A 26,587-nucleotide genomic window follows, 5' to 3' on the forward strand; every position below is an offset into this window, starting at 1 on the left:
AGGTATTATCTTTTAATTTATTTTTTGTCAGATTTTCGCCCGCTGGCTAGTAATTAATATACAGTGTGACCCTGCTATAACGCGTCCCGCTATACTGCAAATTCGGATATAACGTGGTTGTGGCGTGGCTACCGAAATTTCGTATATTCATTCGCATATGAAAAACATTTTTTTCTTCAAAGTACATGAAACAGTATAAAATATTAATATTATGGGGATGAGATCGCGTATGAATTCGAATTTAATATGATCGTGGCATGGTTCCTGAAATTTTAAATACATGTATGTGTATATTTATTGTACCGGGATTTTTTTTGAGTACGAGAAATAGTGTGTAAAACGTTTATTATTATTCTGGGGAAGAGTTTGCGTATGAATTTTTATATAATACGATCGTGGCGTAGCTTCTGAAATTTAACAATATGACCAGGTTCTTGAAGTATTATGCCAAGATAAACGTAATCGAAAATGTTACTTATTGGTCCATGAGTAAAGTCAGTAAATTGTCCTTGTGATTGTCTTCAGTTAATTCTGTATACAATCGTTGCTCAAACAATAGCCAACATGTATTTCTTCTTTAACTTCATACACAACCAAGCATCAGACAATGCGGTGGTTGATTAAAGATTCTCACAATTTAATAAACATCAAAAAACGAAAGCCGCCAACATGTTTGCTGGGCTTGGTGGTGTTATTAGACGCAATCAGTTGACAAGTAAATAATGTCCGCTTTATTGGCTGGAAATTGAAAGGGTATGAAATTGTACATTAGTTCAGCTTTAAAATTTTTTTTAAAAAAGTGACTCGTGGCCATTGCAGGCCTACTGCACTTAGTTATTGGGTTTTACATGTGTATGGGGTTTACTTTTGAACTCGTTATTAATTTCCTATTTTTTTATAAAAATATTTTACCATTATGGAAATGCAAGTTCACAAACGCAATTCGTTCTGTGCACTTTGCGCAGCAAACAAATTATTATCATTTTGTGGAAGAGAACATGTATGGATTCGAGTATAATACGATATAGAATATGATCATAGCGTGGTTCCTGAAATTTTAAATACATGTACGAGAAATAGTGTGTAAAACGTTTATTATCATTTTGGGAAGACTTCGAGTATGAATTCGAATATAATACGATTGTGGCTTGGCTTCTGAAATTTAACAATTTCACCAGGTTCTTGAAGTGTTATGCCAAAGTAAACATTATCGGAAATGTTACTTGTTACTGATCCATGAGTAAAGCCAGTAAGTCGTCTTTGTGATTGTCTTCAATTAATTCTGTATACAATCGTTGCTCAAACAATAGCCGACACATGTTGGTTGATAGAAGATTCTGACAATTTAATAAACATCAAAAAACGAAAGCCGCCAACATGTTTGCTGGGCTTGGCGGTGTTATTAGATGCAATCAGTTGACTAGTAAATAATGTCTGCCTTATTAGCTGGAAAACGAAAAGGTATGAAATTGTACATGCGTTCAGCTTTAAATTTTTTTTTTATAAAAGTGACTCGTTCTCAGTTTTTACATGAGTATGGTGTTTGTTTTTGAACTCGTTATTAATTTCCTATTATTTTAGAAAAATATTTTACCATTATGGAAATGCTAGTCACAAACACAAGTTGTTCTCTGCACTTTGCGCAATGATTAGTGTAAGTTTTCACACTTTTATTTCTATATTCACAAAATCTGAAGTAAAAGTTACATGCATGCTGAAAGCATGTGTTGATTGGTAATTATTCTTGTTGTCGTTCAAACGAATAGGTGTACAAGCATTAATTATTGGAAATTGGCAATGGATAAATGTACATGGAAACGCATATGAGAAAACTTTAGCAGTATGAAATTTGTACTGACACCGTTCATAGACCCTGAAATGTAACCTAATTTTGCTTTTAATATTTCCCTTTCAATTCAGACACATAATGATGTGTGAAAAAATCATTGAATAGTTTACATACATATACAGTTTTTGCAGTGGAATTACATATTTTATGGATTAATTTCAAGCCCCGACTATACGATATCAGACTGCAAGTAAATGGTGTTGATACTCTGTTCATGCTATATATTAGACGTTGAATTCAGACAAAATGATCTGGGAAAAAATATTGAATATTGTAAGTCTGTGTGCCATTTTTCAGTGGAATTACATGCATTATAGATGAACTGAATGCCACGATGGCACGATATTAAACGGTGTTGATACCCTATTCATCATATACATTAGACATGAATACAGTGAGTTGTTCTCTGAAAAAAGCAAAATACTGTAAAACCCCGCATTAACGTGATCCCGATATTAACGCGATCCAATTTTGTGGACCCCACTTATCACATTATAGCGGGGTTCCACTGTATTTACATAGACATTTGTATGTGGATGGTAAGTAAAATTCCTCTTTTCACTTAGATTTAAATCCTTCAGAACACTCTCATTTTCTGTGCTGATCCTTGTCATCAGACCAGAACACCCGTGTCTCTATGATCCGTTGACCCTTTGTTAAATTTCTGACACATGCATGGAAGGCAGCATCACTCCGTTACCACAAATGTAAAAAAAAAACCAACATCTTGTTGGTCTATTCAGTAGACAGGGAGGAACAGTAACTACAATCGACCAAATAACATCCAATGCCTTTTTAAAAATGTACCCAGATAAAATAATTTGCTGAAATTCAAAGAAAACATTGCCTTTGAAGCATTGATTGTTATGAAAACGTACTAAGCACAAGGAAAAAATCAGTCTCGATCATGCAGTACACTTATTTGATGTTGCCGCCACAATAAGAAATGGGCATTTGTTTGGTTCTCCAAAGCTGTCCTTTAGCAGTGACTTCAGTAACCCATGCACCCTTCATCAGAGAAAGCCGACTACAATCTTCATTAAAAACAAAGAAGTTTTCTTCAAAGGAAGTCAGTACCAAACTTACATAAAAGCAATGGAATTTGATGAATATTTTCATTTTCCAACGTGACTGGAACATGTTTACTGTGCCGTGAAAGTTTCCTTTTTGCAGAGAATAAAGCCTATGCTTATGAATGCTACCAATGGTGGTTGAAAACGCAAACTAACTTGTACCAACCTGGGATGTACTGAACAGTAAATGTGCTTCATCATTTGTTACGTGATTGTGCTATGTTTTTCCACTGAATTCAGACCTATATGACCTGTGACAAAATTATTGAATATTTAAATCTGTGTGCATATTTTCGATGGAATTACTTGTGGATTCAATGTATGTGATGAGATTCATGGATGAGTACACGGTGTTGATACTCTATTCATGCTACACATTAGACATGTATTTATAAACAATATACACATATATGTACCAATCCGTGCTTCTCTAAATAAAGTAAAATATATATGCCTTCTCTGTTTTCACAACAGGTGTATTTCCCATTTAATATGCATCGATTTAAGATGGTAACTGTACCAATGAAGCACATATTTACCGCCTGCATTTATTATGTCCACCACCTTGCAAATTTTTTAGGGTACGTGCATCATTTTCTTCAGGTAACTGACCTGGTTGCTTATAACATGGTTCTATGGCTCCCAACTACCATGTTATAGTGGGGTCACACTGTATTACTTTAAACTTATTCACATAGAATTACTGACAGTTTAAAAAATATCTCTGGCTACTTGTAGGGCCCAAAAAGGGTTGGTTATTTTTCATTTGTTTGACATTTCAGTTATCATGAACTCCCAAGGCAGACTTTAGTATGTATTCTCTCCTTGAAACAGGCAGCTGAAAGACCTAATCCGACGAACTGGAGTGTTTGGGGAAAGTAACTCTGTACTGATTATTGGACCTCGAGGAAGTGGAAAATCTGCGGTAGTATTTTTTAATTAAATAATCATACATGACCTATTAAGAAAAGGTAAATAAAAGTATGATTTTGAGGTAATTTGTCATCTGATCAGTGTGTTGTTATATGGGGCATGTTGAAAACAAGAATGTACAAGTTCTCAGAACTTGGTTTTATCTGATATTAAATACCTCAAATAATGTTATGTGCCCATTTTGCAATTTGCCCTTTTGAGCTTTGAACTCGGATAGCTTCATCAGGTGTGGAGAATCTAAAAATGTTGTAGTTGCCTAGAATAAAGACTGTCTTAAAATTGCACCAAAATCTGTATTTTTCTGATATTTGTTTGCAAGATGCTGAGTAAAAGTGACAAAATGTTACTTGCCCTGGAAAATTAGTGAAATGTTAATATTAAAGTTATATTATCCATCCACCAGAAGACATAACTGGTTTAAATGATGACGGAGACGATAGACAAATCAGGGAAATAGGGTGAAAGTCAGTAGGGATGAGAGAATCAATCACAGGGTAAGGGAAATAGGGCAAACGTAAGTGTGGATGAGAGTCATTCACAGGTCAAGGTAATAGTGTAAAGGTCAGTATGGATGGGAGAGTCATTGACAGTTCAGTGTAAGGTAGCAAATTTCAGTATGGATGGGATAATTATTGTGCCCCATCACAATAATTATTGTGATGGGGCAAAGGTCATTATGGATGGGAGAATCATTGACAGATTAGGGTAATGGGATACAGGTCATTTGGGATTTCACAGGTCATTAGGGATTTAGGAAATTATTTATATATATAAAATTGGCTTTGTAAATCAAGTGTTTTACCTTCCTTCATTTTAAATATTTTTTGTTCTGTAGCTTCTGTATTTAAAATTCCAAAATAAAACTTCCTTATTAGACGTTTATTTTACTCAGAGTTCTAGATAAGTGTGCTGAATTGAGTATTTTATGCCTTGGTTGGAAATGATTTTGCAAAAACCACAAAACACAAATGTAAGACACAAAAGTGGATCTTAATTTTTAAGATGTTAATGATATCCTTTAGAATGCCTGAAGTGTCCTTGTGACCAAGATTGTTTCAGGATGCATTTAATATTATGGTTCTGTTTGATAGCCATTAAGTACTGTATTTTCAAATATGTATGAAATATCCACAGATCATAAATTATATTGATAAAAAATGTGCTATAATAAACAGGTAGTGCTTAATAACATGAGCAGCTTATTAACAGCTTTGGACTAAATCTTACATTTGTTTTGCGTAATTTTAACATTAAATTTTTTTACATTTGCATTTTCAGTTTGTGTAAAACATATAAAATAAACTGGGCATCTAGAGGTCTGTTTCATTGGCAGTGTTAATAAAAAAAATTGATCAATGTATAATTATGTTTTAAAAAATTTAATTATATATTTTGTCTTCTTTTGGTTTTAGATTGTCCAGAGGGTACTCGTAGAGCTTGGAGAACAGGAGGAGATACATAAAAACCTGTTGCAAGTTCATTTGAATGGTTGGTTGGATGTAATCCTTTTGCTGCTGTTTGTATGCACTAACTACCTGTGTACACAGAACACCTACAAAAAACCCTTTACATTAGAATTCATTACTAACAAGGAAAATTTGTATGAATGGACATGTTTGAAATTCCTGGGAACTGTTCGTTTTATGCCCCGTTTTTTAAATGGGGGCATCTTGATTTGGTTCCATCTGTCCATCTCCCAAAATGTTTGCTTATTTTTATGTGCATTTAAATGACCTGATTAGATGTTCAGGTTGTATCAGCACTTATATGCACACAATAAAGCAGAATACATTATGATGTTTTACAATAATTTATCTGTTTCCAATTTTGTCCCTGCACAATAACTTGCACTTTCACTATCTTCAGTTAGCAAATGTTGTGGATAGCTTATACTTAAGAAGGAACCCTATCGATTTTGGGGTCAAAAGCTAAAACAATTAAGGTCACTGTGACTGAAAGAAGAAATTAGTTTCAGGAGAATAACTTGACTTTTTCACGTTCTGCAGTTACCAAGCTGTAATTATGACTTGCGCTTAGCATAATGAAGAAGCCTTTTGATATTGGGGTCAACGGTGAAAGAAGAAAAATAGTTTACACTCATGGACTTCATTCTCCACTCTCTACATTTGAAATTTTTTTGTGTGGATTTCTTGCATTTGTGACAGGGAAAACCCCTATTGATTTCTGATTCAAAGGGTCAGGGTTCCCACGCTACCTGGAAATCGGAAAAAAAAGTCAGGAGAAATATAAAAAAATCCTGACTGTGAAAAGTCCTTGCATTTTACAAATTCTGACGAAAGTCTGGAAAAAGCCAAGAATTTTCCGCCAGCACCTGACCCTCGAAGCAATCACTACTTGAGTCGTAACTAAACTGATTGTGAGTTAAATTTATCGAGTTCTAACCAGAATATTTGGAGGGTGCAGTATGGATGATTTGGGTACTTGCAATAAACATATATGCTGAGTAAATCCAAACGCGCAGTGGATTAGATTTGTCCAGTAGACTTATTTGCAAAGTCAGCTCGGTATCCGTATCTTTCCTTACATGGAAGGCATGAAAACCTGTCGAGCATCATAAAAGGCCAACATGATGGAGGCAAAGCATAGCCGCTTACCGGATGCCCTAGCAAACTTTAAACATTGTTAGATCAAGTGATACATGCATGAAATCGATAAGAAGATTACCTTTTTCCTCAGAAATTGTGACTATTTTAATCAATATGTCTTTAATCTGCTGGAGGACAAGATAAAACTACGGCGTTGATGAAATGTGACCTAGTGAAAAAAATCTAACCCACATTTTGAAATGTTGTTGAGAAGAAGAAAAAAATTAAATTAAATGAATGTCGTATACTGGTTGTAATAAAAATACAAAACAGGACAGAACACAAATTTTCCATATTTATATATTCCGAGAACAACTTCTTGAGTTTTGTTGTATTGTGTGACTACCACGTTGACATGTGCTGTCTGTTTGATAAATCAGACTGACCAGATGGCTAGTTTTTACAAAAAGTATCAGACTTTCTTTTAATATAATTGAATTTCTGTAAAACAACATTAAAAAGGAGTTTGTTGTTGATATCACGTGACTTTTGGACTTCTGATGTCGTCATTTGTGATTTGTGAAGTCATGTGACTAGTAATGCAAATGGTGAGTACATGGTCAGGTTTCATCTATGTCGTAGTTTCGTCTAGTCTGTCCGCGGATTAAAGACCTAACAATTATAACACTTGCCATTTCTGAGAAAATAAATTATTTTCCTATCGATTTCATACAGGTATTAGTCATTATAACATAAATTTAAATTTTCTAGGCCTGTTGGTAAGTGACTACCATATGTTGCTACCGCACGGGGACAGCAGATTCCAAATTTGCGACATGCAATTGCAAATACCCTACGCCCAAATGTCCAAACATGAAAAATGGGGTGGGAATATTCGGTGGAAACCCGGATCAGAAAACGGACTGCTATTCGTTTTATGCCAAATTTGTAGTCTAAATTGTTGAATCTCAGAGCTGAAATGAGAAATTGTTGTCCCTTACATTATATATTAAAAATGATATGAGCCTTTGTATCAATACAGGTTTGGGGACTGGTTTAATGAATTACAAGAAGATGAGTTGATTTTATGGAATATTCAGTCCTTGTTTATACAACAGTATATTATTTTGAAGTTTTTTTTTGTCAAAATTGAAATCAACCCTTCTGAAATTTTTTTAAATGATGGATTTTTAAGCAGATAATTTTAGAAGATTTTGTTGTTTGAAAAAAAACTTGTTTGGGATTTTATTGGCACAGATAAGTTCAGGGTAAACTCTTCATTACAAAACAAGATTATAATTATTTGTGTTTATTGTTTTTTTATACTGTAATAGGAAATGTTTACTTTCTACAACATGCATATATATATATATAATAATAATAATAATAATGCTTTATTTATAGAGGGTGACTCATTAGTCAAGGACTATTCTCCCTTGAGGCCCTCTTAAGGAGAGTATAACAATGCACATTATATGAAGATGGCAATAATTACTGTTTATTTTAACATGTTTAGTATTAAAATACTAAATTCCATTATCTGTTAGAAACACATACATGCTCATGATATCTTTTCTTAAATATTCTAATATTTTCAGCAGATTTTACATGTAGTGGAAGCTTATTCCACAGAACTGTGCCAGAGTATTGAAAACTCTTTTTAAATTGCTCTGTTCTTGGTTTTGGTATTAGAATGTTTCCATGTGATATTGATCTCAACTGGTATTGTGCTGAAAAAGGCCTGAATAAGTCTTGAAGATACTCTGGTGCAGTTCCATGTAGACATTTATATAAAAGAACTGCCTTGTGAAAAACTATCCTGTCATATATTGTGAACCATTTGAGTTCTGTAAATAATGCTTTTGAGGGATGATCAACAGATGCATCTAAAATTACACGTGCTGCTCGTTTCTGAAGTTTATAAATCCTGTCAAGCTCAGATTTGGCACAGTTTCCCCATACATTAGAACAATAATCCATTGTTGGAAGAATATATGACTTGTAGTATAGATTGCGAGTTTCCATAGGTAAATATTTCTTGATTCTGCTGAGAAGGGCAATTTTGGATGACAGTGTTTTACAAAGCTTATCAATATGGTCATTCCATAACAAATTATTATCTACAGACACACCTACAAGCCTTTCATGTTTGACATTTTCTAATGGATGATTATTTATTGCAAGAGACAGTTTTGGGTTCCCTGACTTGTGTAGCTTTTGTGATGTCCCCAAAATCATACATTTTGTTTTACCTTCATTAATTACCATCCTATTTTGTTGTGCCCAGTTTTGGACTCTGATAAGGTCTGAGTTTAATTTCATTTGGATAACTTCAGTATCAGAACTAGATGTATACAAAGTTGCATCATCTGCAAACAAATCTGTATTTGTGGATTCATTATTTAATGGTAGATCATTGATATAGATAAGAAGGAGGAGAGGGCACAAAACTGAGCCTTGAGGGACTCCTGAATGAATAGTGCGAGTTTGAGAGCTAATATTGCCAATGCTTACTTGTTGAGACCTTTGGTTTAGGTATGATCTAAACCAGTTTAAAGAAGGATTGTCGAACCTGTAACAGTTCAACTTTTGCAGCAGAATTTCATGATCAACAAGATCAAAGGCTTTCTTGAAGTCAAGGAAAACAATCCCAGTCATATGTCCATTATCCATTTCCTTCAGCCAAAGATCAGTTAATTTGGTAAGTTCTGTTTGGCACGAGTGGTACTTTCTAAATCCTGATTGAGCTTTATGAAATAGAGAGTATGTTTCGAAAAATTTATAGACCTGAATGGCTACATGCTTTTCAAATAGTTTTGACAATACAGGTAGAATTGATATATATATATATATATATATATATTGCTATAGAATTATTTAGAATTAAAGGTTTGAAAAGAAACAAAACTAATTTATGTTCGTTATATTGTTCCTACTTAGCAACATAATGCAGGTCAACAAAATAAAGTTAGAATTTTTATTCTGTACATTGAAATGGTTTTACATGCAATTTATAGGAATATAATCAAACTTGTTTCGTGTGATACATTTTGTGGTTTTGTACATGAACATCTTTTCTGACCTAGTTTTTTGGGAGAGTCTTGAAAAAGAAACTTCTTTATATTTAGAAAATGCATGTTTTGTAATCTAAAAATATACTTTAATTCCAATCAGAAATGGTCATATGTGAACCTTGAAAAATGAATTTCATCTTGGAAATTTATCTTTAGAAAAGGGGCCCCGAGTGGTCTAAAGCACTCCCCTTTACGGATCATTGCCATCTCACCTCTGTCTGCGTGGGTTTGAGTCTCAGATTCGGCTAATGTGGGTATGTGAGAAAGCTTGCCAGTAGCTTCTCATGGGTCGGTGGTTCTTTCCGGGGTTTTCCCGGGTTTTTCCTCCACCATTAATACTGGCCACCATGTATAGCCTATCATGTGCTGAAAAGTGGCGTTAAACCACACAACACCAACACCAATCTTTAGAAAAGCATGGCAACCATGCAAGATAACTGACTGAAAGACCAAAAATGGTTTCCACATAATAACATTGGATTTATATCACATGCCCAGACCAGACTTTGTGTGAATTTTACATTGGAGTAAGGGAAGAAACCTATTGATTTTTGAGTCAAATGGTCAAAGGTCAGGTTCACTAGAACATAAGACAAAATTATTTCTTTATTGTTAGTTATCTATGTAGGAGATTATTAAACATGGGGTGAGTATCATGTGCCATTTGTGGTACTCTAGTTTAATTCTACACATTGTTAACTGTTTGGACATTTTTTGCTTAAACCTTAGATTATATAAAAGATGATTACTTTGTACTTTTATCAAAATTTAGGCCTATTGCAAACAGATGACAAGATCGCATTGAAGGAAATTACTCGACAGCTACACCTGGAGAACACAGTGGGGGATCAAGTATTTGTAAGTAGCAGGTGAAACAGCTAATCCTTGACTTTTGTTCAATTCGCAAGAAACAATTCAATATATGCGCCTTGAGGTGTTAGTACATGTACAGTACATTATTAATGAACTTTTTTATGGTATTTCTATAAATACTGTACAAATAAATTTTTTATTTAAGCCTTAATTTTTGTTATTTAAGCTTTGTCTTCTTCATTTGTCTGTTTTACCAAAAAAAAGCTGTCCTTTGGAAAAATGGGTTAACTACACATTATATCCTGCCTGGCAAACATGGAGTCTGGAGTCCTGTATGCACTGCTGCTAAATAAAAAGGCCAAGTCACTCATCTGAAGCATTTTTAAATGAAAATGTTCCAAGAATAACATAAAATTAAAAGACCTTACCATTTGTCAAGAATGAAATGTGAAGGTGAAATCCATTGGTGGTAGGATGATATTTGCTGGCTGCATATGCTGACATCTGATCCTGTAGCGCACTGTATATTAGCTAATACCAGTACTTGGTCTCATCCTGTAGTGCACTGTAGATTACCTAATAACAGTGTTTGGTCTGGTCCTGTAGTGCATTCTAGGTTACCTAATACCAGCGCATGGTCTTATCCTGTAGTGCACTGTAGATTAGCTTATACCAGTGCTTGGTCTCATCCTATAGTGCACTCTAGATTAGCTAATACCAGTGATTGGTCTCATCCTGTAGTGCACTGTAGATTACCTAATAACAGTGTTTGGTCTGGTCCTGTAGTGCATTCTAGGTTACCTAATACCAGCGCATGGTCTTATCCTGTAGTGCACTGTAGATTAGCTTATACCAGTGCTTGGTCTCATCCTGTAGTGCACTCTAGATTAGCTAATACCAGTGTTTGGTCTCATCCTGTAGTGCACTGTAGATTACCTAATAACAGTGCTTGGTCTCATCCTATAGTGCACTGTGGATTACCTAATAACGGTGTTTGGTCACATCCTGTAATGCACTCTAGATTACCTGATACCAGGGTTTGGTCTCATCCTCTAGTGCACTCTAGATTATCTAATACAAGTGTTTGGTCTCATCCTGTAGTACACTCTTGATTACCTAATACCAGTGTTTAGTCTCATCCAGTAGTGCACTGTGGATTGGCTAATGCCAGTGTTTGGTCTCATCCTGTAGTGCATTCTAGATTACCAAATACCAGTGTTTGATCTCATCCTGTAGTGCACTCTGGATTAGCTAATACCGGTGTTTTTCCATGATAATTATACACATGTGATATTGGGGCCCCAGGTGACCAGGTTGTCTAAAGCACTTGCCTTTACCAATCAGTGCCATTTCACCTCTGTCTGTGGGGGGTTTGAGACTTGCCCAATGTGGGTATATAAGAAAGCTTGCCAGAAGCTTCCCATGGGTCAGTGGTTCTTACAGAGTTTTTCCTGGGTGCTTCCTCAACAAGTTATACTGGCTGCCATATATTGCCATTCTTGCATTGAGAAGTGTTTAACCCAGAAGATGTCAACTAGAGTAGATCTAGCTACAAAGGAGATCTTAAACTGAAATGGCCTTTCTGCATTGCTGTTGGGGAGGATCAGAATTTTTTCATAAATAATTTTATTTGTGATATCCTCTTTTGGGAACAATTCCTTACATATGTCTGTAAATGGTATGCATCTACAAACAACAGCTTGTGCACTACAGTGAAATAGCAGAATAGCACATCAGTTCTTATGACTTGATCTGTCAGTGGTGGTTTAAACTTTGGTGAGTGAGGGTGATAATACTATGTGTCAATTGACATGTCATATGCTCCAGAATAACTGATATATCATTATGGTGTTTGCCGTAAATATAATGTCTCCTTCTCTTCCTGTATTAAACAAAGTCAAACTCTGTCAAACAGGAGTTAGGAAATTTGCTGTTCTTTCCTTGTTTTACAAATGACTCATCTGTAGTGAATCACAGCTGCATTTCGACATTTTGCCTTAAAAGATAAATCACAATCCCACACGACTCTTAACTTTGTCATTTGAACTTGCAGAATAATCACATTTTACATTTTATGTTTGTAGTAAAATATGAGGCTGAGAAAGGTCTCTCTTTTTTAAACAAGATTTATTGGAATGTGTGTGTATAAACAACCGTGTTGGGCATTTTTGTGAGTGAAAAATGATATTTTTTGTATGAACCATGGCAGATATGGAAATTGTTGAGATTCCCATTATTTTACCATATATACATTCAGAGATCGTGAAAAGGCAAACTTGTCTATGCAGCTGACATTGGCAATAGTTTCTGTATGAACCCTCTGGGATTTTAGTGTGTAGGTCAGTCATAGCTTTGGAAACTTCTGAGATCCTCACGTAGTAGCAGTATATGCTTAGTTTGAAAAGATACATTCAGATAAACTAAAATTGAACACCTGAGTCAGTTCTTAGCCCTCTGAGACTTGATAATGTGAGCAGATGTTGAGGGGTGATTGGACAAAGCAATGGGGTGGGAATATTTGTCTTCGACAAACAGTTGTATGTTTTAATAGTTAGGCCACCCAAACATGTTGTTGTAGGGCTTAGCGCCATTTTTCAGCATAGGATAGGCTATACATGTCGGCCAGTATAAATGTTGGAGGAAGAACCCCTGGAAAACCCCGGAAAGAACCACTGACCCATGAGAAGCTACCGGCATGCTTTCTTATATACCCACACTGGCCGAGCCCGAAACTTGAACCCATGCAGAGATAGGTGAGATGGCAGTGATCTGTAATGGTCAGTGATTTAGACCACTCTGCCACTTGGGGTCCCCTCCCCCAAAAAATATGTAGTAAGCTAGATCATAATACAGTGTTCAATGACAAGACATTCCATTCTGTTGAACCCTTGTTGTTGACATGCAGAATTGGCAAAGATCCAGTTTTATGCACAAATTTCTTACTTTCCATTCTTGTTATGCCATTGAGGAGAGCTAATAGTTGTATGTTTTCACTCTTGTTTCCCTTGCAGGGGTCTTTTGCAGAAACATTACAGTTTCTTCTTGAAGCATTAAAGAGCGGTAAGTCCTTCAAAGAAGTATGTTTGCTGTAAATTAGAATGTATTGGTACAATGTTTTTGATCATATAGGGCATTTCATTGACAAGCCTTCCTTGGTAGAAATTTGAAATGCTGATCACATGGTTGTGCCTCTATAGATTGATATGTACATCTCTTCACACCCTAGGTTAATTTCAGTGCTCAGGATTTTACTTTCCTTTACCATTTAATTCCACTATCAGATTGGTAATATAGCTTACGCTATGTTCATCATCTTTTGTTGTTTTTATGCAAAAATTTATGCTCAGATTAAAAAGGGATTGTGTGATTCACATTTTTACTTTTTCTTAAACAAGTGAAATACAAAACAAAAGAACTAGATGTCATCATAACTACATTTTGTGGTTCTTGTGTGTTATTTTGTTTGGAGAGGAAGGGTTTTCAAAGGATTTTCCTTTTTTTCTTCTATTTTTCTTCTTCTGTATTATAATGTGACACGTCATTTAGCATCGAATAGCATTTAAGAGACATATTAATATAACAGAGCATCAGCCTTTCAAAGAGCCATTCTGGTCACAGGGAATTCAGAATTCATAAATGTCTTTGAAAACATTTGATATTACTAGTTGGCAGGTTAATAAATGTGATTTTCATTGTAGTCTTTTTCAGCCAGGTTGTTGTGTAGTTCTCTGAGATGTCCAGTATACAAAGGTCTGCTGTCTTTGTTACTGACACTTGGATCAAACTTTGTACAAGCAAAACTTTAAAGTTACTTTGTCATATTTTCCGCAATCTTTCAAGCCAGTTACAGGTTTAAAGGAATAGGACTAAACGTTGTATTCAGATGCTGATACACAAGGCAGCACAGTGAGATATTACATCATTTCATCTAATCAGATAAAAAGATGACTTTTACAAATATTGAGAAAGCCTTATTCTAATGTCCTTAGGAAAACTTGACCAGAGATCTCATGGAACGATGTGAGAGGTCTGTTTGAGCAAGACTATTGTCATTTTTAAGTTGCTTCTACTGACAGCAAGATTTCCTTGCAAAAGTTGGTAAAATGAGATCAAGTCTAAGACATGATTCAGTCACTGTCTTCTTGATGAATAATAGGGCACCCATGAGTCTAGAGAAATTTCTGGAATTCTCACTTTCAAAAAGTGAGGAGAATTCAGGGAATTGTTAGTTTTTGAAAATTTTTGTAAAAAAATAGCGTCAGAATTTTTTATCCTCCATCAGCAGAATTTTAATATTGATGTGAAGGTGGCAAAATGTGTTGTATAATGGCATGGCTGTTTTCTTATCGTTGATTTAATTGGCTAGGGCTGTTTTCTTATCGTTGATTTAATTGGCTAGGGCTGTTTTCTTATCCTTGATTTAATTGGCTAGGGCTGTTTTCTTATCCTTGATTTAATTGGCATGGGCTGTTTTCTTATCCTTGATTTAAAACTTTCTTCAGTTCAAAGTTTTTGGAATAATCTCTGAATTAATGGTGCATTTATTTCTAATCCAAGCACACTTTTGGTTACCTTTGCATCTTAGCATTGGAGAAATATGGTCAGTTCTTTTTCTTTTATTCATTTAACAATGGCAATTATGTGTGCCTGTGTTTGATATGAAATTTTGTTTAGTTTAATTTTGTCTTTTCTCAGGAAATGTCAGGGATTTTTTATTCCAGTAACACGTGGGAACTGTTAATAATGAGAATCATGTTGCAAAAATGTACATTATAGTGAAAAATGCAACTGTTCACATCCAACTCAGGATATAGTTCTGAAACTAAGTTGAGAGCACCTGCATTGTTTATCCCAAGGTCATTACCATGTGATCAGTGTCTGACTTGCAACCTATTCTATCTCAAAAATGCATATTAGACCCAACTGAAGTAAAGTAAGTCATAGTTTCAAAACTGCTACGGCATAATAGCATGATCAGAACTATTATTAGCCCACAATAGTGAAGTTTTGCAAAGACTAAACAAGCTGACTGGTTCCGTCATTATACATTGATGAGAGCTGCATCCACCCTTGTCAAATAAGTAGAAAGCAGTTTTAGCTTTACTTGTTAATAGACCAGAAGAGCTAATGGGATGGTCATCCACCTATCATCAGTGTGTTAGCACATGTTTGTTATTGCTGCTCCTAAACTACATGAATTTGTGCCATGAAATTTGACACATTCATCCAATGGTCTGGTTAATATTTAAATAAATTGGCCACTCACACATCCACTGCTGCCATCTTGAGAAGCTGGAAGCTACTCCTCCTGAGTGAATAGTTGTATAAATACAGGGTTTTTATTTAAAGATTTCTTATGATGTCTTGTTGATCCAAAAAGAAAATGGTTCAACTCCGACGTTGAGTCTGGCCCTCTTAAAAATCTTTATTCTTGAATGAATGATCATATCCAAATTGGATTTTAATGAAAGATTTCTCATGCTGTCTAGTTCGTTGCAAATGAAAATGGTGCTATCACATTGGCCGTCTGGAAAAATCTTATTGCTGTTGCTTCTAGTTGCTTGGTCATATTGATATGTTTTCACCAGGTGACTTGTGGTGTCTGATTGGTCCTAAAAGGAAATGGTGTACATTTGATATCCAGTATGGCCACCATGGCAGCTATCTTGAAAATCATGTTAGTGATCCAGCACAAAATGTTGCATCAACATGGCGTTTCAAAAGAAGACATCTTTTAATGTTGTACTGGTATTATGATGGTGCTGATGTGATATCTTACATAGTGACTATGGTTACCATCTTGGAAATTTTATTATTGCTGCTTTTTTAAAAGGTCATTTTGACATGGTGTGTTCGTCAGGAGCTTTTATGGTGTCTGGTTGGTTCTAAGTGAAAATGATGCAAACTGACCCTCAATGTGGCAATTTTGAAATATTATCTCTACTCCTCCCAAATGGATGGCTATATAAACTTGGTTTTTTGCCAATATACTGCTTATGATAAATAGTTGGTCCAAAATGAAATTTGTGCCAATCATGGCAGTCTTAAAAATCTTGCTGTCACTACATCATCTGAATGGATGGTTATATTGACATTGGGTATTCACCCAGAGACCTGTAATGATGTCTACTTGGACATAAATGAAAAGGTGCCAATCTAATGTCCAATATAAGGTGCCAATTTGACGTCCAATATAAGGTGCCAATCTGACGTCCAATATAAGGTGCCAACCTGACATCCAATATAAGGTGCCAATCTGACGTCCAGTATAAGGTGCCAATCTGATGTCCAATATAAGGTGCCAATCTGACATCCAATATAAGGTGCCAATCTGACGTCCAATATAAGGTGCCAATGTGATGTCCAATATAAGGTGCCAATCTAATGTCCAATATAAGGTGCCAATCTGACGTCCAATATAAGGTGCCAATCTAATGTCCAATATAAGGTGCCAATTTGACGTCCAATATAAGGTGCCAATCTGACGTCCAATATAAGGTGCCAATCTGACATCCAACATAAGGTGCCAAACTGACATCCAATATATCCAGCATTGCAGCATATTTAAAAATGTTGTTAACATTGAAGAATATCGGAGATAGTTTTAAAACTCGGCAATTTAAAAAGAAGAAATTGTCTTATCTTGAATCTATGGATATTCTGTTCATTCAGAACATCAGTTCCTTCAAGTTCTCTTTTGTGGGTTCAGGTGGGATGTAGATTTAATTCACGTACCTGATCCTAGATTTATGGTGTACAGTAGTCCCCCTCTTGAACGGCCCCCCTGACCAGCGGCCACCCGCTCCTTACGGCCAGAATCCGTTGGCACCGACGAGTTTGTGTTCAAAAGTACCCCTCGCGAAAGGCCACCCGGCTAACGCGACCAGCGGCCAGCATATTAGTGCAAAATCATAAAATTTACCCCTCACAAGCGGCCGCATTTTATTTGAATATGTATCTAGAACCAGTATTGTATTCATAACGTGTGTTAAGTAATCCGATTTCTGTTTCCCGATGTCAGGTTTTCGTTACTGAAAGAAGTGTTGAGTCAAGTACATTTACCACTAAGGTTAATATTATATCATTTACGCCTCACGAGAAGCCAATTTTATTCCATAAAAACCGAGAAAGACTCAAATTTTAACCGATACAAAAGGGTACGTACATGTAATCCAATTAGCCTGACTGCTGTGTTATCATAAGATGTCCGGTTTAGTCACTCTGATAATTGTTAAGAATACAATTATCGAACAGTAGAAACAGCTGAGAAGTGGCGGTATCGATGTACAATACCCAAGTCAGCAGGAAAATGGTTTAATAGCCTTTATGGCTTCCCTTAGTAAGATGTTGAGCTTGTTCACTTTGGTAATCAGTGGCTATTACTACTGACAATAATTGTCAAAATTACGAATCTTAGCGGCCGCGAGGTCAAATCTGCGTGATGTTTATGGTACATATCAAAGCCGTTTTGGCTTCTCTCATCTAGTTTCAAGAAATGTATAAAAACAATAGGGTACCAGACTGCGACTAACGAATCACGTGACAAGATCACTTCCTTTAAAAACACACGGCAATTTGTTTAGATGCATACAAAATTGTTTTATCAGTATTGTAGTTGGTAACATGAATAACTTACTGCAAAAAGATCAACATGTCATCGAGGAAAATAAAAATTCTCAGTTTAGAGGAGAACGTGAAAGTAATTCAACTGACGGGGGTGGGTGTGTCAAGGATCCTTGCAGAAAACTGACGTTGGGAAGACTCAGATAAACAATATCGTGAAAGATAATGAAACAATTCTGCAGAAGTGGAAAGGTGAAATGGATGGAGAAAGGAAGATTGTTTGAGCCAGGAGACGTTTGAATCCTGATTTGAAAGACAAGAAAAAGCAAAAATTTTGTCAGTTGAACTGGGATATGACGACTTTACCGCAAGTAACGGATGGTTGCACAGATTTCAAGTGCGACACAGTATCAAGTGTTCTGTCATTAGCGGTGAATCAGCTGATGTTAATAATGAAGTTGTCGAAGACTGGAACAAACGACTAAACGATATATGCAAGGGATATGACAGCAAGGATATTTTTAATGTGATGAGACTGGTTTGTTTTTTAGATTGTTACCAACAAAGTGACGTGATGTGAACTGTAACATAATTATAAAGACAGTGTTAAAACTGTATCAATGGTTATTCATAGCATTCTTTTGCAAATGATGAGAAAGTTTGTTTTACGTTTATTTCACATAATGCATGTAATTTTTTAATTAAAATATTAAATATTTAAAATTAAATGTACTTGTGACTTTTTTCATATGTATTTACTATTCGCATTTGTCATCCCCCTCTAGAAAGGCCACCCGCATTATAAGGCCACTTCCCTGCTGCATTAGGGGTGGCCTTATAACAGGGGGACTACTGTACGTGTTTCTATTACACGGGTTGTCATTTTTGTCTTTTTTACCCTAATATGTATATATGTTGTCATTTCATGTCTGTACTGTTTTTGTTTCAGACAACTTGTCTTGATGCTTATTTACCATTTTAATTTTGAAGATAGATTTCTTTGATGATCATATTCATAGGACTGTTAAAACACTTCAATTTTGTAAGTTATGAATTAATGAAATAGCAAACACTTGACAAGTCTGCATGTTCTTCACCCTTTTTAAGAGAGTTTTAGTTAGCGTTTACTGTATTGCACTTGAAACATGGCATTGGGAATAACATTTCATTGGGCATTCCTCTGACACTACAGTCACAGCATTATGAGTATTGATCCCACAAACCTGCCTGATCTTGAAATGAACCAATCACTTGGAACAAATAATGTAAGCAATCAGCCTTGCACACAACCATATTGTGTTTGTTATGATTACCATATATACTCACATATAAGCTGAATGATTTTGGAAAAAATAAAGGCCTGGAAGAAATGAGGTCAACTTATCCATGGGCCAAGGTCCAAAATTTTTAAGATTTTTTTGTTGACTACCATAATGGCTGTAAACCTTGGGACACGAAAAATAATTTTTCTGTGTCCTAAGACGAATGTGCATGTAAACAAATACAAGAAATCCATTCTTGGTGAACACTTAGTAAACTGTTAAAAACTACTAAGACTGCTTTTGTTATTGTGTTGCATGTGCATATATTGTGATTTTTTCAAACACGAAATCATGTAAAGGTAAATAAAGACTTCATACTTCACAGGCCGGTTTGAGTTTACCCGGGAAATCAGCTCGTACTATAATGTACAGTACTTACACAGTGCAGATCGTGCTTGATGTCACTTTAATCCTTGTTTATTCCCATACATATTATATGTTTTGCTTTATTCATTGTTTCAAACAAATCACATTCTTTCAAATAACATTTCAGCTAGTCGGTAATAGCTGTTTCATTTGTGTTGATCCATGCGCTCACACGTTACTCTTTTTTAATGATATAAACAATGCTACAAATTGAGATAATCTTTATGAAGAGGTACATACATTCGGTTGTGTGAGACACGTAACCAGCATAACTTGCATGTTCATGAAAGAATGGTAATAATAATAAAGTCTAAAATTCTGAATTTAGATAAACTAAGATCATCATGAATCTATATTACTTTTGTGTTTTGACTGAACAGAAGCGTAATTTTTCACATAATGGCAAGCTGGAGGTCTTGGCATCTCCTTTGTTTATAATTGGCAGATTTGTCTTTTGTTTCCTGACCCGACAGCAAAACAGGCCGGTTAATCATTGAAACACTGAAACTGGTTTGAATTGGGAGGGAATTTTGACTGGCAACTATACCGGTACTTTGATGTGTAATTGCCTTTCACTCCAAACTATTAGCACAATTACTATTAGCACAATTACTATGGTTTTGTGAAATGGGATGTAAGGTCGCTTGCATCAGAGCAAACTCCAACTAAGTTTTTACGGTATTAACATAAATTTTTGAAGCATTATTTCTGAAACTTCATTATTGTATTTTGGAAATATCATTAAAGTTTAATGAAGTCATGCCCATGATTCTAATCCAATGGAGGTACTTCATTCAGCGGAATGTACTTCATTTAGTGCGTGTTCAAAACTAGTGTACATGTAGTGATGTCATTATGTAAATACGTTCACTGGCCTAATTGCAAGCATTGAATCAAATGTTATTGTTCGCTGTTGTCATTACAGGGATCACATTTAAATGAGTTGGGTACAATTTCAAAGCAAAATAAAGATTTAATTTCTGGTGCACAGATATAAAAAGTCTAATGCAATAACTCGTGAACAAACACTAATTGAGTCAAAAGGGAGAGGTAGTATTAAGCAACCCATGAATGCTGAATTCTTGTCATCATCAGATCAGGTTCTACATATGAATTAGGTAGGAACAATAAGAAAACAGAAAATAAAATAGATTTAGGGCTATTCCAGTAAAACATATACCCCCTGGGGGAAGGCACTCTCAAATTCAACCAACCCACAACAGAAGCAATTTAAAAAAGTTATGATCCACTGTCAGATGTGTTTTAGTCGAGAAACACTGCCCCCTACAGAAGTATATTTTTTAACAATTTCTGGCTATGGGTTAGTGGGCGGTAGAAGCGATTTTAATATTGGGTTGGGGACAGAAGCGATTTAAATGACAGCTGGCTGGAGGTAATCTACTGAATTCATATACATCATATAATCTACTGCATATTTTTATTTGTATTCATTCATTGTAATCAATCTTTTGTCCATTTGTTTGTTTGTATGTCAGCCATGTATGTCTCTGATACTGTGAAATCACAGATTTTCATGGTGGCTTATTATTTGTAAATGTCATTGATCAGTCCCTTAATACCTACTAATTTAACATCCATGAATACAGATTTTATAATAGATATTTCTATTCTAATACAGAAATGATGAATTTGTATCCTTACTAAACTCTGTGTTTCCTAAAGTGATCAATATGTCTTGCTATTTTTCTTTGTTCTCAGGCATGCTGCTTTTGATTAGAATAATAGTTAAATCTTGTATTGCTTTAAATGTGTGGTCAGATTCTATGATTCATTGTTTTGGTAAACTTATATGATTTGTCAGGAAAAAAACCAATGAGGCCTGTGGAAGTGATGTTGCATCATTTGTCTACTTTTATTCTATATCATTTCTTGTAAGAACATCTTTTTCAGTTACCGATGTCTTATTTTTACGCCTTGTTGCAAGACTAATATAAAGTTTTAAAAAATATATTAAGTCAAACATTTTTATATCATAGATTTAAAAAAATGGATGAAAGTCAAAGAATCATTTTTCCCAGAGCACTTAAAATCAATGTCGTTGCAGTTAACTGTATTGTCAACAGCATCATGATCATCACTGATGGCCTAGCAGTAACATTCTGCACTTTCAGTCCAGTTGTCACAGGTTCTATCTCCCACTTCTAGTCTTTCATATGAGACTTATACCTATGGCCTGAGGGGCTTTCATGGCAGAGTGGTATAAGATGCTTGTCTTGTGATACAGATCTGAGGGGCTTCCATGGCAGTGGTACAAGATGCTTGTCCTGTGATTACTTGCCTGTGATTAGCACAATGCTAATGAGAATGTTGCCAGTTACTTGTAGAAGGTCAGTGGTTCTACATAAGTGGTGTTTGGTATCTCAGAAGGACTTGGATTTTCTTCATCAGTAAAACTGGCTGCCATATATAGATTCTCTTCATCTGAAAATGTGTAAAGGCCATAATGATCTACCAAAACCCCAAGATCTCATGTCAAAATGACTTCAGCTGTTGGAGATAAATGTCAAATCAACAGAGGCTCCATGTCCCCAAGTGTACTAAGGTGCTTGCTTTTACATCACTTAAACATCTCAGAGTGAGTTTGTGTCACAGATCAACCAATTTAAGTTAGTGGTCTTTCTGTCCACTTCTTATTTTAGTCCCTTGCTAATTAATAGTTTTAGATTTTACAACACTAAGCACATTTTACCTTTTGACAATAACACATCATTACAAATATTTAGATTGCAAGAAAATAGAAGTTACAATTTTATTAAAAGCACTGGTACCAGTAAGACTAAAGGAGATGGTAAAAAAAAAAGAATCAGGATGAACAGATTAGTAGTGTAGTAGAGAATCCATATATCAGAATGACATCAAGTATTTTTTCATCAATTTCATCATCAGTTAATGATACTGCTTAAAAATGTATTGTACTAGATAATAGACATTTTTAGTTATCCATTTTGCAATACAAATACCAAATGATGGCTTGGAACTAAGTGCCAAAAGGTCTGCAGAAAATACCACCATGATGAAAATATGCATAGGAAGAACCGAACACAAACAGGACAAATTTTATCCATCTTGCTTTGAGTTTACACAGATCAGTCAGTATCTTATGTTTAATGTCATTTAATTTTTGCACATAGAGAGCATGTACATCATTTGGTCATACGTCTGCATGATACAAAAGTTTGTCTTTCTATTCTTTTGTTGCTCAGTGGTTCTGCCAACTTGAGATCTACACACACTTAATTATGTTGTATGGGGATTCTCTGATGTTCCCTATGAGCATTAATCTGTTAATTGTTTCTGAATTTAATATGATCCTCCTCCTCGGTGTACAAATATTATTCTGTGCTGTGAAATCCTTTCATTGCCTGCTGTCTGAAACGCATATGCATAACTAGCTTGAACAAGTTACTGTTCTTTATGGTTGTGCAATTTTCAACATCTCACATGTATGGCCCCATGGGTATTCTCTCTTGGATATCTCTGTCCCAAAAAGAAAAGTTTTGAACCAGAGGTCTTGTTAGGATTTTAAAACCCCAAAATACTCATTCAAGTCTATGTCTCAACATGTCATGATTCCGAGGTCACGTGCACTGCTTATTCCGTTACACTCAGAAATGAACACAAGAATGAAAGCTAAAGTTGTTTATTTGATGTACTGTTATAAATGACCACATGTACATCTCCGGGTATTTCTGCCTCTGAATTCAAGCACTGTAAATATCAGTTTCCCACCCACCTGCCAGTCAAAGCCTTTGATCTCGCCGCTTAGCTATTGCAGCATGTTCTTTTGATGTACTCTTATGTACTCTTATAATGGTGACGACGGGTTGGGGGCTTTCAACCACTAAATTCTGTCATTGTAAATATCATCACAGCTAACTGATCAACACATTTTCCCACTATGCAGGTGACTGAAGCAGGACTGGCAAGTCTTTGAATTTTACTGCCCACCTAAATAAAAAAAAATTGGTGTCCAAATAAGTGTTTCCGAGACCTCTGTCAGTTTTCACTAACACGAACCCTGCCAAAGATTCACTTCCTTGAATCAGTGTTTTGCTGCCTCTTATGCCAGATTTTTCTCTTCCATAATGCTGTATTAGGGTTTAAAGTCCAACATTCCCATAGTCTGCTTGTTTAGACATGGGTATATTTAATAAATATAACCGGCATATTTTCCATCCAACACGTACATTGGACTCGCACTCAACATCAATTTTGGGCTCAAAATCACACACTGGTATTTCCAGTGACATTTTTCCAATGTTCAGCAGACCGATATACATGAAATTCATTGTCATCATAGCTATCACCAACCAGTATTTGCCGACTGAAAACGTCAGTCAAGACAAACAGTGTTGTGATTCAACCATTTTGGTTTCCTGTGTGGCCCTTATTGGAAACACGCATTTGTAAAACTTCCACGATGAAAGTAAGCCTAAAACTCCACTAACTGCCTGTTCCAGGGCCAATGAACGAATCAAATTTAGTTAACAGCCATTCATGTAGAACCGAAGTATCCAGATATCTGGATGTCGCATCAAGCGCTGTGAGACAGCTGCGGCAGTGCGAATTACGTCGCAAAATGCACTTTAAAGTTAAAGTTAAAAGTTTAATAAAAATGGCATACTGCGCAAAACACATTTTTTATATCTGCGGCGTTGATGTAATTTGCCGAACGTGTATCACTGCTTTAAAAGTACGCGAATTCGTACAAATTACATGCACTTGCATGTGCTGGCATCATTTTCTGACCCAATGTTTTATTCACGTTAGACCGCTAGGAGGGGGGTAGATGTGATTTTAAATATATATTCATTTTTTTTCTTCTTTCTGACAACCCCACCAGCGATTTCTCATTTTGTTAGCACAACCCACAACAGAAGTGATTTTCCTAACCAACCTTCCACTGTCAGAATCAAAATAGTTTGAAACACAACCTCCTACAGAAGTTTTTTTGAAGCGCCGTCCCCGGGGGGATATATGTTTTACTGGAACAGCCCTTATTGACTTTAAAAATGTATATATACCATTTCTATGTAAAAATCATACATGATAACCATGAGAGAGGTATACTTGTAATTATTGCTAAAACTTGCCTAAATAAATGCAGTAAAGTTTGTGCATTTAAAACTTACCAGGTCAGCTTACATGTGGGTCATGCACTTTTTGGTGTTTATATCTATTCAGTTGGGGGGGGGTCAGCTTATACGTGAACGGGTTCCTACGTGAGTATATATGGTATAGTGCTTATCAACTGCATTGACCATAGAATTAGAAGTATTAGAATGTCTCATTTGAACTAAGTATTATTTAAGAACTTAAATACTGACAAATGTTCTTGGGGACTAATTAGTAAAATAGACCTATTAGCAGTCATATTGTTTTTTCTGGCATCGATCAGAATTGTTACAGTAATAAAGGAAAACATGGAAAGTACTTGGTTTGGCAGTATGTCTGCAAAGCAATGTGCAACATGGGTATCATTTTTCCAACAGTGTTTTTGATGTTGTTGGCATAGGTACTGGTGTTAAGTTTCTAAATTTCACTCAGTGTCTTTGATACTGTTGTATGTAGATATGAGACATGATTGTTCATCACACATCATCTTCCCTACTGTGTATGCAGAATATATCTTGACATATAATTTTGCTGAATTTTGCGCTATAAGAATGATTTTTAAAAATAAAGATGAAGATTTAGTATAAATCAGTTATTTATTTTCTTAGGTAATCAGTCCAGCAAGCCTATTCTGTTTATACTCGATGAGTTTGACCTCTTTGCCCAGCATAGGAATCAGACCTTGTTGTACAACCTGTTTGATATTACCCAGTCAGCTCAGGCACCAGTCTGTGTTGTGGGAATAACCTGTCGCTTGGTAAGTAAGAGTATTTATCTTGACCCATTTACAGATGTAACACGCTTTCAATTGTGGTCACAATTTGTGTTGTGTTAATAACCTGTTGCTTGATAGGTTAGAATAAAGTTTTATCTTAACACATCTCCAAATGTAACACACTCTTAGATGAGACACAGTTTGTGTTGTGGGAATAATATGTCACTTAATAAGTTCGAGTAAGTTTTTATCCTAACACACCTCCAAATGTAACACACATTCAAACAGGTTGGCAGGTTAGGGACCAGTGCTTCTTTTGTCTCTGTAACATTAATGATAGGTAAAATCATCCTCACTGTGCAGCTAAAAATATTATCAAAACATAGTGATTAATACATTAGGGACTTGTAAAATCAGTGCTCACTGCAGCTGAAAATGATGTGATTATTATGTTAGAATGTCATCAAAATGGTGTGATTATTACATATGGGATCTGTTATCTCACTGCCTATTGCAAAATTATGATTATTACTTTAGGAATTTGTAAACTCACTGCAAAATATTAGGATTATTATGTATGGGATTTGTAAACTGACTGCAAAATGATGATTATTACATATGGGAATTGTAAACTCACTGCTTACTGCACATTGGTATGATTATTACATATGGGATTTATAAACTTACTGCTTGCTTACTGTAAAATGATGGGATTATTATATTCAGGATTTGTAAACTCACTGCTCACTGCAATATGATGGGATTGTTACATAAGGGATTTGTAAACTCGCTGCTTACTGGAATATGATGGGATTACTACATAAGGAATTTGTAAACTCTGCACATTGCAAGATAGTGTGGTTGTGACATAAGGGATTTGTAAACTCACTGCTTAATGCAAAATGATGGGATTATTACATAAGGGATTTGTAAACTCACCGCTTAATGCAAAATGATGGGATTATTACATACGGGATTTGTATACTCACTGATCACTGCAAAATGATAATTGTTACATAAGGGATTTGTAAACTGACTTCTCATTGCAAAATGATGGGATTATTACATTGATGTTTTATAAACCGACTTCTCACTGCACAAAATGATTTGATTATTACATAAGGGATTTATAAACTGACTTCTTACTGCAAAATGGTGGGAATATTACAGAAGGGATTTATATGCTCTGCTTAATGC

At 35.4% G+C, this 26,587-nt stretch overlaps 1 protein-coding gene across 3 annotated transcripts in view; it reads left to right on the forward strand.

Annotated features, from left to right (window-relative positions):
* The window catches only part of LOC149791553 (origin recognition complex subunit 4-like), a 67,505-nt gene that overhangs the window by 12,064 nt on the left and 28,854 nt on the right, over window positions 1-26,587 (forward strand). For all 3 annotated transcript variants that reach the window (XM_089970090.1, XM_089970092.1, XM_089970091.1), the window contains exons 3-7: window positions 3,757-3,847; window positions 5,268-5,343; window positions 10,248-10,333; window positions 13,300-13,348; window positions 25,284-25,432. In XM_089970090.1, the coding sequence (XP_089826216.1) occupies window positions 3,757-3,847; window positions 5,268-5,343; window positions 10,248-10,333; window positions 13,300-13,348; window positions 25,284-25,432 (451 nt within the window). The remainder of the gene's footprint in view (window positions 1-3,756; window positions 3,848-5,267; window positions 5,344-10,247; window positions 10,334-13,299; window positions 13,349-25,283; window positions 25,433-26,587) is intronic.

The sequence above is a fragment of the Sinohyriopsis cumingii genome, chromosome 9, assembly GCF_028554795.1.
Source record: "Sinohyriopsis cumingii isolate HCF-2022 chromosome 9, ASM2855479v2, whole genome shotgun sequence".
Classification (NCBI taxonomy): Eukaryota; Metazoa; Mollusca; class Bivalvia; order Unionida; family Unionidae; genus Sinohyriopsis; species Sinohyriopsis cumingii.